The sequence below is a fragment of the Amphiura filiformis genome, chromosome 3 (genome assembly GCF_039555335.1).
Source record: "Amphiura filiformis chromosome 3, Afil_fr2py, whole genome shotgun sequence".
In the NCBI taxonomy this organism is placed as follows: Eukaryota; Metazoa; Echinodermata; class Ophiuroidea; order Amphilepidida; family Amphiuridae; genus Amphiura; species Amphiura filiformis.
The window spans coordinates 12,269,890-12,282,797 of NC_092630.1; the positions used below are offsets into that span (position 1 = coordinate 12,269,890).

The window sequence follows — 12,908 nt, forward strand, 5'->3', positions numbered from 1 at the left end:
CATGCTTCCTAACTTTCAGAAGAATGTCTCGAAACTGGAGAATTACGAAATGCTATGTTGGATAGCTGCAGCATCAAACGCAGACTGCAATCCGATTTCATCGAAGTTCCTCGTAGAAAGAGACAAGGCGACCAAGAGGAAGGCACACCAGGGATATGGAGGTTTACTACAGACGATCAACCAAGTACATTCATCACTAATGTATGTTGCTATATGTTCTGCATTCTATTTAGACTTAATACGACCATATAATACCGTCACATCGTATTTTGGTGGGTATGCTTCCCACTCCCCATGGAACTGGAAATAGAGGGTTTGGGGGAGCTGACGGCGTATTGCCAAAAAGGGGTCTCGGTGGAAATGCGAACTGTCAAATTGTAGGTTCTTTCTTGGCTTTCTAGTGAAAATCGTCTTCTAAGGGACCGCTCAATATTTATATTAACGGAGAGAATGGGATGTATTAAAACAAGGAGTCGCTAAAATTTTCACCCTTCAACATTCTTCCTCAAGACCATAAATGTTTTCGGATTCCCCTTTAAATCGCCCATTCTGGCATAAATATTGAACGGTCCCTAAGAGAGGAATAAGAAATGTTGGGATTTTTCAGATCAAAACAAGTGTCTCCAGCACTCTGTTTGTATATAAATATTAAAATCTTTCGGAGCTGCGGGGTCCAAACAACAGGTCTTTCTGGCTAAGCATAGGCCTACCTGGTACCCATTATGGTCATTTGTCTCTGGTTGCATACTGAAGCTTTCCAAACAAATTAAAACGGTATAAACGCGTTTTAGTATTGGTGAAAACGTTTAATAGCATTTAAATGTCGAGTTACATAACGATTGAACACAAAATTGGCTGGATGATTCGTTCAGCATTTTTGTGAACTGAATTCAAGATCAAAGACAATATTCAAATAGATTGCTGAAAACCCACATTTACACTAAATAACTTGTTCGAAGTGTTTTGCTGATTGCATGATGTTACTTTTATTGTTGCTTGTTTATTTTTGTTTTGTTTTTTCACGATAGATTGGAGTTCGTACCATCGATTTGTTCGAGAACACTGGATTACGATTTCCCAAGCCACCAGCGGAATTTGCGATACGGATAAAGACGTCAAAATCGTTGCATGATTTGACAACATACCTGGTAAAATAAAAATTCTTTGTAAATTTCTTAAAAGCCTATGTTCAGATGAAAGCTGTCGTAATAGGCCAAGGGGTTTTCAGTAACCCTTTGTGAATCGCGCTGCTAACCTATTATGAAATAATATAAATTATAATAATATTTGTTTACTTATATTTTTCTCTACTTACGACAAAAACCAAATGGTCGCATGGTTCATTGCTTTGTGGCCAAATATTTTAGAAAAGACATTGTTTTGGCTTAATTTTGCTTAAAGTATTCACCTAGATGATAGCGGTATTTTTGTTCTTGATCAAAATACTAGGCTGCGGGAGAAGAAAGTAGGATCTTAACAAGACGACTGCGGCAACCGCTTCAACTTATGGCAAATGAAGAAGTTACCATATCACTAGCTTACACCACCGATCCTCTTAATGAACCCGCGGAGCCGATAAGGTTAAATTTTCCATGCCCTTCTTGTGTCGAAGTGAACACACGTGTTTTTGTATCGTCAGACTGCGAAGACAATAGGTTTTTGACCTGCTTGAATAATTTCCACGCATGGAACTTGGCCAATGATAAGGCATCGTCTTGTGGACCTGAAGAAGACTCTCAACTATATATCGACTTGTACGGAAACCAATGTCTCAGTAAGTTTTCTAAATTTTTATGACATGCAAAACCGCGTAACCGTGTCAAGGTAGAAAATGCAACGTCTTGATAAATAGAAACATTTTGCATGCAACTCTTTTTGGAGGTAATCAGTGCATTTAACGGTAGACGAGGTATTGTTGGTCGAAGCAGCCAAAAATTCAATTTTCATTATCTAAATCACTCAGAACTCCAGTCGGCCATGACTATTGTTGTACAAGGCTCACTCAGTCATTTAATGATGCAATACAAACGATCGAATTTAATGTTGAAATGAGCAAAATTTTGAGTTACATCAATGTAAAATTAATTTTCTCGGCCAAATGAAAAGCAATGATTTTCATTTTTCAGTAAAATGTCAGACGAAAACTATAATATAAAATTGTAAATTCATACGTAGTGGTATAATTTAAGTTAGAAGAATTTTTTGACTTTAACACTACTTAAAATTTGATCGCTTACCGGGAGCGCTTTCACAGTACCAACTGCGTCCTCAGCCGGATGTTATGGCTCTGATGGTTTATGGCTTGTTGACAACCTTCGATGACGTCACACTAGAAGAAGATGACGTCAGGAGCAAAAACACCCATCAAATAGACTGGGAAAACGTAAATGTGCTGGAAAAAGAACCCAAAGAATTTTCCAGAAGGGTCCTAGAAGCCATCCACATCAGGAAAAAAGGACCCAACTTGAACAGAGACACTGGACTGGATTTAGATCCAGTTTGGGACAACCTACTCATACCCAAGACCACCAGGGGACGAGGACAACACCTTTGACGTCATCTTCTTCTAGTGTGACGTCATCGAAGGTTGTCAACAAGCCATAAACCATCAGAGCCATAACATCCGGCTGAGGACGCAGTTGGTACTGTGAAAGCGCTCCCGGTAAGCGATCAAATTTTAAGTAGTGTTGAAGTCAAAAAATTCTTCTAACGAAAACTATAATGTTTGGTACTGTATGTTTTTTTTTTTTCAAACTCTGATATTAAACTTAATTTAGGCTTCTAGTGTAAGACTTGCGATTTTCACAGGCTTCAACTTGCCCCGCGAGCTTTTTTGGGATCAACGTATTTGCTTTTCAAAGTATAACATAATTCGCTAACGAAAGATATTTGTCAACTTTTAAAGCACATCATAATAAAGCTATATGTCATAGTTTTGTCAGACGTTTGGTTTTGATTGCACCATTTTTCAATTCCGACTACTGATTTTGTCAAAATCAACTCGCGAGTGTACCCATGGATGGATGATTTTGCAAACCGCAATAGGAATATCGATTATTTCTGCTGGTTGTATTAGAAAATATGACATTTTGGCAGTCGCAAGTGAAAAAAGGTGAAATCAAAACGGAAATTCTGACCAAACTATAATATATAGACACACACGACGTGCCTTACAGAGGTGAGAAATATCTTTCTTTAGCAAACTATATTAGTTTGAAACGCTAAAAAATGAATTCCGAAAAAAGCTCGCGGGCGAAGTTAAGGCCTATAAAAATCAAAAATCTTACACTAAAAGACACAATTTCATGACTAATTTTAAATGTATATCCACGCACTTTGTTTTTAACTGACATTTCAGAAGGAAAAATGTTGCTTTATATTTGACCGAGAAAATTAGTTTCATAGCAAAAATGTGTATCTCTGAATTGTGCTGATTTCAACATGTATGGATCGACATTTAGCTCGACTATGCATAACAATAAAAGCTGGTGACTAAAGTTCTGAGTGAATATATTATTGAAAAATAACACTTTGATGTGTTACAAAAGTTCATTTTACAAATCATATACTTTGAAAAATTTTTTGTTGCTAATGAGTTATGTACGTTTTACAAAAGTGTTGTTGTTTCATCCCTCTTTACAACGTAACTCAAGAACCACAGGGTCTACAAAAGTATATCTGTGGTGATATTCTTTTTCTACACTCGCGATGAAATGATCAATGCAATTTTTGCCAAAGCTCACTACCATTCGCAAGATGATGTGAACTACCAAATCGCAACAGTTTAAAAATAGTTGCTAACCATAATGGTTGATACACGTTAGTTATAGACACGCACCTTTCATGTTTAAATCTTTAGCGAGTCCTGAGATTACCCATCTAACGACTGACCAGCAATTGTTTTTTGGAGACACTACAGACCTTGTCTGTGTGGTAGACGGGCGTCCTCTACCCATAGTTTGGTGGGTTAATGAAGCTCTTGAAGCTGTCACGGATGCAACTCCATCTAATTCTGTTCTCCAGGTGGCCGTGACTGATTCTGAAAGCAGGTATGGATTATTATTCTCAACCTAGTCTTAATTCTAATCTTATCCAATGACCTCCAATCATATACATTATTAGTAAGTATGTGACTTTAATGGTCATAGTTACAATTTGCCCTTATTTGTTCTTGTATAGCATTGAATAGGTACGGAGGCTACGGAGCTATTATAGAGCTGGTGGCTGTATGTATTCGTTTTAATATCTGAGTATACTATTTTCAATTCTTTACAGTTATTTTTGCCAGTATGAAAGTTCAGCCGGTTCAGGAATAAGCAAAGCCGTTGCCGTATCACCTCTTTGTAAGTGTGCCTTTACTTTTGCCATTTTATCATAACCATTCATATGCGGTATAAATGGTGAATATTTATATGAGCTGGATTATGCATATTCATATAGTGAGTATCACACTTTCAATTGACAAATTTTAGCATTATGCCCCTGAACATACCCTAAGACTCCGTAAAGACAGGTCGTATCTGCACAAAATTTATTTTTTGTGATCCTTACGACCAGACAGGTACTTGGTATGTTTAGGGTATTTAATGTAGAACAATATCTGTGGGGTCATAAAAATAAAGCTTAGTAACCCCTATTTTCAGATTCAGTAGGTTAAAATTTGGGACGAATGCTCGGATACCGGAAATGTTCTGAAAAGTTGTAGAGCAGCAATTGAGGTGCTTACTCTTTAACTAGTTTAACGATAATGATTATATGTTTCCATATTTCAGCTTCTTCTTGCAGCGAACAGAGTCAACAGGCAAGTGATCTTTTGGGCGGTAACGCTGCAAGCACCTGTACCAGAACATATACCAGTTATTCAGCTTACCCACAAACAATAACTGATCAACAAAATAGGAGAGTACTTTCCTTCCGCTACTTTCCTGAAATAGACAGGTCGACTTCAGATGGAGCTGTTGCTTTTGCTTTTTCAGTTAATGTTGACGTATTCCTTGGACTTCGACCTTCTGACGTCAGTTCACCAATTACGTCATTCCTATTATCTATCAGTGAAAAACGTATAGTCCCACAAAGAAAACGGGATGTAGTTCCAACCTTATACACCAAACGATACGATTACGTAAATACCCAGCCTTCCACTGATTTCGTTGTCTTTCCATTTGATACACCTGTTCACTTTGGTCACATGTATGATTTTAGTGAAGTAAATGTATTACTGACCTTCATCGAATGGACCACACCTTCATTCGTAGAAACTGATGGTAATGGACATCTGAACTACACTCAGTGTACAAATGCCGATTTTGCTGCAGGTGAATTAGAAGTAGATTGCGAGGGGTTTTATCAGGAGTGGTCAGATATAATTGAAGCCGCATCTACATGCAGTTTTAATACTGGATTCTATGAAGCCTACCAGGCGTGTCTTGGGGATGCAAAAGCAGGTGAGTGAAACACGGTTGGTTTTTAGCCAATGAGGTAGAGCGCATTTTGTTGCATTGGGAAAAGCGCGCTACCTTATTGGTCAAATACCAATCGCTCGTCGCTCAGCGTTGGAGTATAAATTCAGATTAAGTCTTGTAAGGTGTTGAGCGATTTGTAATAGAGTCTTGATTTGTTGGGTGTGTGAGACCACAGTATACCGTATTTTAATAGCTTTAGACATTCAATTAAAAACCTACTCTGAAACTACACCGAGGAAAATATCCGTGCAATTATTGAAAAGTGGAATTCTCCGTAGTCCACGTGCCCATCGTGAATACTATAGCTATTATATTTATACATTTATATTAATTTTACTTCAACAATCCGCCTCCACAAGGACAGTGATAAGATATCTATCCAAGGAGGGGTGCGACAAGGTGATACCATTTCACCTAAACTGTTTAATGCGGCACTTCAAGAAATTATACGTCACCTAGACTGGGAAAGTAAGGGCATTAGCACCCGGGGGGGGGGGTCACTCCCATTGTGGCCTGTACACCATCCGCGATAATCAACTTTTGAAAAGCACCCTAAAACAAGGATTTAACCCTTGGCTAAAATGACACCCTAAACAGGGATTTCATTCCTAACATCAAATTTCATACCCTAAATTTCATTTCCGCGTATTAAGCAATTGCAATTTTGCTACCCTTTTTTCCAATTTTTCATGTTTTTGACACCCTAAACGCGATACGCGCGTATCGTGCCTACCCACGAAAAACGACCCTTTTTACGCGTTTTCATTATCGCGGATGGTGTACAGGCCACAATGGGAGTGACCCCTGGGCATTAGCATAAATGGAGACAACCTGAGTCACCTTCGCTTCGCAGATAACATAGTCATAATAACAGACAATGCTAAAGAGAAATGATCAATGATCTCAACCAGAGAAGCAATCAAGTGGGACTAAAGATAAACATGAAAAAGACAAAAGTCATGTTCAACCAGTTCGCCACAGAACAGCTCGTCATGGTAGGGAACACAGAAATAGAAAAGGTGGACCAATATGTGTACTTAGGACAACTAATCAACATGACTCACAATCACATGGATGAAGTAAAGAGGAGGACTAGGGCTGGTTGGTGTGCATTTGGCAAGCTCAATGACATCATGAGAAGTAAGATGCCAACTTGTCTGAAACGAAAGGTTTTCAACCAATGTGTACTACCAGCAATGACCTATGGAGCTGAAACATGGTCACTTACTAAGCGGATGGAGCAAACACTGAAAACTGCACAGCATAGCATGGAAAGATGTATGCTGGGCTACACCAAAAGGGACAGGAAAACAGTGGCATGGATCAGGAGCCAAACAGAAGTTACAGACATAATCCACACAATAAAGATGACGAAGTGACATTGGGCTGGCCATCTTGCAAGATCAACAGATAATAGATGGACAAAGAATGTCACAGAATGGAGGCCTTGGCTGGGCTCAAGACACCAAGGCAGACAGAAAGTCAGATGGAGGGATGAGATAGCAAGTTTCATAGGGATCAGGTGGATGGCAAAAGCAAATGACAGGAAACTTTGGTGCCATTTGCCGAAATTCTGACGGTTTCGGAATTCTACATCGATACAACTATAATGTGGCACTTTGTTTTTGCGCGAAAGTCAAACTATCACTTGGTCCTTGCTGTTAGATTACACTGATAACTAATATGTGCCGTGTATGATTGATAGCTCAATTCACGGACAAATTTTAATTAAATTGTGTGATGTTCGGGACAAGTTCCCGGGCAAAGTGCTGCTCAGAATCTAATGTTCATAGTCGATATTTTATACTCGGGTTTCGCGGTCAATAACGGATATCGAATGTTCATAGTCGATATTTTATACTCGGGTTTCGCGGTCAATAACGGATATCGAATGTTCATAGTCGATATTTTATACTCGGGTTTCGCGGTCAATAACGGATATAGCCCAAAATCAGACGTTTCCAATAGGTGAACTCTCATTATAACTGCCTAAGTTCAGTGAGTTCGATATCACAATATAATGTACTTTCATCGTAACTAATAATAACCTTATTCAAGTAAAATCGTTTAGCTTTAATTAACTATTATTTCTCTATTGTACCGCGATAATATTTTTGCTAAATGGAAGATGTTGTTATACATAAGACAACATATCATAATACATGGTCGTACATCATTAAAATAATATAATATACTATCGTTATTTCTGCATATTGACCCCTGACCCCGGAACTGACCAATACCAGGCTATCACAAACCGTTTTATTCTTGCATTATTTCAGGTCCAATTGTTGAATCTGAACCGGAATCAAAGATTGTAGCTCCCCCGGGATTATATGACGATCAGGGTTTTGAGGAAACCTTGCTTTGCAGCATTGACAATGCAATAAGAATAGAATGGTTCAAATTGGAAAAGGATTTTGAAGTGCCAGTCGACAGAGGGAACGTCCTTCGTTTTAATCTTGAATTATCTGACCAGGGAACCTACTACTGTGTTGGTCACGGAGGCGGCATGTATAAAGACATGATGGTCAGAACCTCACCGGCAACGCTCATAATTGAAGGTATTATTCAAATCAATTCACAAAGTAGAATCATAGTAATTGGTTTCGTTCGTATGGTAATCATTATTCAAGTTCAAGTTCAAAATTTTAACTTTGGATAGGGCATCAGATCATTTCCCTGACGTAGTAAAATACTGTATACATTAATGTCACTAATCTTTTAGTAGCTTTAATTCTATATGAATGCACTTGATTGTTTGAATGTGACTTATTTTCTTCCTCATTAACATTGTGACAGGTGCCTCAACCGTCGTCGCGTCAATCCACTTTCCAGATTACAACTTTTCCAGTGAGCTTCAGGAATCGTTGCAGAACCAAATTCCTCCAGGAGCCGAATTGGCTAATTCTTTACAATCTTGGGTAAGTATTATTTTGTCAAACGAATTCGGTTAGTTTTGTGGGGTTCATTATCGAAACCCAACGGTTTTAGCTTGTATTTATATTATTTATCAACATAGGCCTATTTGTTTGTGATATTTCAAGCGTTTTAAAATTTCAAAACAATCCCATTCAATTACACGGTTGACGATGAAAATTTACTGAATTTAGAGAATGCAATGCGGCCACCACCTGTATACCAGATATTGAGTGGATTGTATGATTAGGCTAAGCTTTATGTCACTATAATGTAATAATATCTATTTGAAATATTAAGGGATCTGGAATGAGCGTTTTCAGCGTTTTGACAGTATTTTTGTGGGACATGAGAGCACACCAGACATCGAATTGCATACTGAATACGAAGAATGTCATTCAGATATCAAATAATTTTCATTTTTTGAAATTCACGATATAATACAAATTTTATGACAAATTATTAAAATTTGATATTTTTCACATTTTTGATATATAACAGTCCTCGAAGTACATTTTATAAATCTAATGATATACTCTTAAAGTGTATGTAGCTGGGAAGAAAAGCCGACGATCAATTGAAAATTTTGACCTTTCATATTCAAGATATGGATATTTTCCCAAAATGACCTTTTTTTTGGTGTTTTGAGAACAAAAAATCCATATCTTCAATACGAAAGGTCAAATTTGACAATTGATCGTCGGCTTTTAATCCCACCTACATACACTTTAAGTATAAATCATCAGATTTATAAAGTTTACTTCGAGTCACACTAGTGCTTCGAGTACTGTTAAATATCAAAAATATCAATTTTAATCATTTGCCATAAAATGTGTATTACATTGCGAATTTCAAAAAATCAAAATTATTTGATATCAGAAGGACATTCTTCGTATTCAGAATGCAATTCGATATGTCTGATGTGCTCTAATGTCCCACAATAAATACTGTCCAAACGTTCATACCCACCCCTTAAATAAATGAAACACATACAATGATGAAGAAAAAATTTCGAAAATATAAAAAATACTCTTAATAATAAGCAGGCATTTGAATGTCAGTTAGTAATGAAGGTCCAATTTCGAGTCACTAGGGTCCACAACATCTATCAGGCACAGTTCAATAACCTCAATTAAACAATCATAGTGCAAAATGTGACCTCAAGTTCCAGAGTATGAGTTTTTGTACCCAAATTTTCAAAGGTCATTCAATGAATGTGCAAATGTATTGGCATGCGCGTATTTGGGGGGTTGGGGCGCCAGCCCCGGGGGTAAAAAGCAGGAGGCGGCCAAAATGAAGGGGCGGCGGAAGAAGAAGGGGCGGCAAAAACAGGGGCGGCAAAAACTAATGGGGCGGCATAAAGAATTAGTAAATAAAAAAGAGCAGAAAAATTTGATAAAGCATAAAAATTGTTGAAAAAATGGTACTATACATGAAAATGTGTTGCTTTTAGGGCGCTAGCGCCTATAACCGTCCAAACGACCGAGAAAAAAATTGGGTCCACCTTTTCGGGCTGTTGAGGAAGGGGCGGCAAAATTGGATTTTCTTCAGCCCCCCGGGGTTGGGGCGGCCACGGTACGCCACTGATTGGGGTTAAAGAGCTGTGCCTTGATAGATGAGCATGTTGTGGATCCTAGTGGTTGTGTTTCAATTACCTAATACTGTCAAAATTCTTGAATAAACTGATATCTGTTTGTTCTTGTTTTGTTAGTTTATGGAAATGGTTAATCCACGGATCCGTGATGCGTTTGCTGAAACTGGTGGAGACAGGCCCAGAGCCAAGCGTCAGGGGTTCGATTTTTATTCTTCCGACGACTACGGAGACTTTCCGCCACCACCTCCACCTCCACCAGAGCTTCGTGATATCCGAGTGCGAGCATTTCTCCCTGTCCCTACTGGTGATACAACATCTACCAGAATAGAAACTGTAATGTATATGTATGGCTTTAATGATGTCATACCTGATACCAATCTGACCGACGTTATCAAAGATATTTTAATTGAGACTATACCAACGCTACCCGACTTCGTGAAATCTCTAGATGCTGCGGATTCCTCGTCAGTAGAGATCTTTAACATCGGTACGTATTTATATAATTGTTTGTACATTTTACTCCATTCGAATGATGATGGGTTGCTGCAATTTATTATCAAATACTTACTCCCAAGTTTTAATTATACAATGCATCGGGGTTTCCTGACAGATGTTATTATGCATATTGAAAAGACACTATTATGAGATTGTTTGATTGTATTGATCCAATCAAAGTACATGGTGGTTCAAACAGAAGTAAACTCCATGTTTGTGGCGCTTTTGTACGAAATCTAGAAGAAATCCGCTGTAAATGAAAATAAACAGATTCTGAACCTCTAAATTAAAAAGAATTGTTGTATTTTGCTGACACCAGAGTTTTTGAATCACCCTATAATTATAAGGGCAATGTTGAAGTCCTTATATCATTGATAGCTCTCCAACGCATATAATGTTATTTAATAAGCAATGCGTGCAATAACAAGTTTTCTACTTTACAAAAGCCATAAATATATAAGGGGCCGTCCATAATTTTCGCCATTTTCACTTACGTACAAAGCGTACGTAACTTTTTACCCCCCTCCCTCCCTCGAGTTACGTACAAATAAAATGGCGAAAGATTTCCACGAGTAGGCCTACTACTAATAGCAAAATTGAGATGTCGGGTTGGGGTGGGGGTTAGAGTTTAGGTTAAGGGTTCGATTAGGTTTAGTCCCGGGGTTTAGTGTTAAAGTTACATTAGTGTTCCAGGAGGGCAGTTGGTTCTGATTAATGTTTTTACAGATACGTAAGTTTCGAAGGACCACTGTCCCCTACTAAATGACTAATGCACTCCAAAATCTGCTGAACATCCTATACTTTCTTTTCCACTGAGAATTCCCGGGATCACATGGAACCAGGGGGACATCCCTTTGGTATGTTTGGTGTATTTTCAGGCAGCGGATGACATGATCCAATATAGTCGGTTAGTTTTGTGGGGTTCATTATCGAACCCAACGGTTTTAGCTTGTATTTATATTATTTATCAACATAGGCCTATTTGTTTGTGATATTTCAAGCGTTTTAAAATTTCAAAATAATCCCATTCAATTACACGGTTGACGATGAAAATTTACTGAATTTAGAGAATGCAATGCGGCCACCATACCTGTGTATTTTCTTGCAATTAAACTATGAGTTTTATGTATTTTGTCGCAACAGTGAAAATCCACACTAGAGCCTTTGCTGCCATTGATCCTAGCGCAGATAGAAAATACTTTTTTTAAAGTATTTTGGTATGAAATAAATTAAGCATAATGTAAAATAGGACCACTACTGTGCATATTAGACTCAAAATTAAAGAAAAATCATTGTTTGCATGGCATGTTATAGAAATTGTTAAAACGAATTGAACAATTTTAGGTCAATTGGTTATAACTTATGAATAAAAAATATATTGGAAAATACCATAATTTTTCACTTTCATTTTTTTGAGTGCTCAAATAAATCGCCATTTTTCTTACGTACACATGCCCAGGATTTTTACCCCCTCCCTCCCTCTTACGTACGCTTTGTACGTAAGTGAAAATGGCGAAAATTATGGACGGCCCCTAACCACAGCTAGTTGAATTAACAAACTAGGTGATAGGGTAAGTGCATGCTGACAATAACACAACATGAACAGCAACATAAAAGGGGTCAAGGGGTGATTGGCCGAAATCATGGAAATCGGCTTCCTCTGGCGGCTTTTACACCAAAAGAATTAAATGTCCAGCAGTATTCATGGTATTGGTAAATGAAGCATTGATCAATTAACCTACACACCCGTCTGTTACCTCATTAATTACTATCGTGCACACTTGTGACAAACTAACAAATGTTTTCCATGTCAAAACAGGTTCTTGTCCAGAAGATGAGACCAATGATCCATATCCATTGACCTGGCCACAAACACAGGTCAACCAGGTGGCTGAATCGACTGAAAAATGTCCTGAATATTCTGGAACAGGTAAATATTCTGTCAATAATATTGATCAATGTCAGTTTGGTATTGTTTTCCAACTGTACATTTTACTAATCTTCTTTCTTACTAATCTTTCGTTTTATTAAAGCGCAGAAGGCAGGAACGGTGGGGTGTCATTTGGCGTACTAAAACTCTAGTGTTTTCACCCTAATGACTTACGCTAATCGCAGATCGATCCGTTACGCCCGGGGGGGGCACTTCAATATGAAATGAATATAGGTGTAGGGCTGGCACTTTCGCACTAAGGGGCATTCGGTGAGAGCAAAATGTAAAAAATATGGGGTCATTGGGTGAGAGCATGATTTTTGGCATTCGGTGAGAGCAAAATGTAAAAAATATGGGGTCATTGGGTGAGAACATGACTTTTTTTAAAGTGGAATCTTTGGGTGAGAGCCGAAAAAGCGCCACAGAAACCTCGAAAATCGAATTTCTAGTTCTAAATGGCTTCAAATTTCTTTGTTTTTTCAAAATAAGTAACAAAATCAGTGATAAA

The 12,908-nt window shown here is 38.0% G+C and overlaps 1 protein-coding gene across 1 annotated transcript in view; it reads left to right on the plus strand.

Moving 5' to 3' along the window:
* Positions 1-12,908, plus strand: part of LOC140148049 (uncharacterized) — a 46,624-nt gene that overhangs the window by 21,275 nt on the left and 12,441 nt on the right. The window contains exons 4-13 of the mRNA XM_072169887.1: positions 20-201; positions 1,029-1,148; positions 1,450-1,774; positions 3,860-4,049; positions 4,276-4,343; positions 4,773-5,444; positions 7,745-8,026; positions 8,265-8,386; positions 10,093-10,462; positions 12,290-12,400. Coding sequence (XP_072025988.1) covers positions 20-201; positions 1,029-1,148; positions 1,450-1,774; positions 3,860-4,049; positions 4,276-4,343; positions 4,773-5,444; positions 7,745-8,026; positions 8,265-8,386; positions 10,093-10,462; positions 12,290-12,400 — 2,442 coding nt within the window. The remainder of the gene's footprint in view (positions 1-19; positions 202-1,028; positions 1,149-1,449; positions 1,775-3,859; positions 4,050-4,275; positions 4,344-4,772; positions 5,445-7,744; positions 8,027-8,264; positions 8,387-10,092; positions 10,463-12,289; positions 12,401-12,908) is intronic.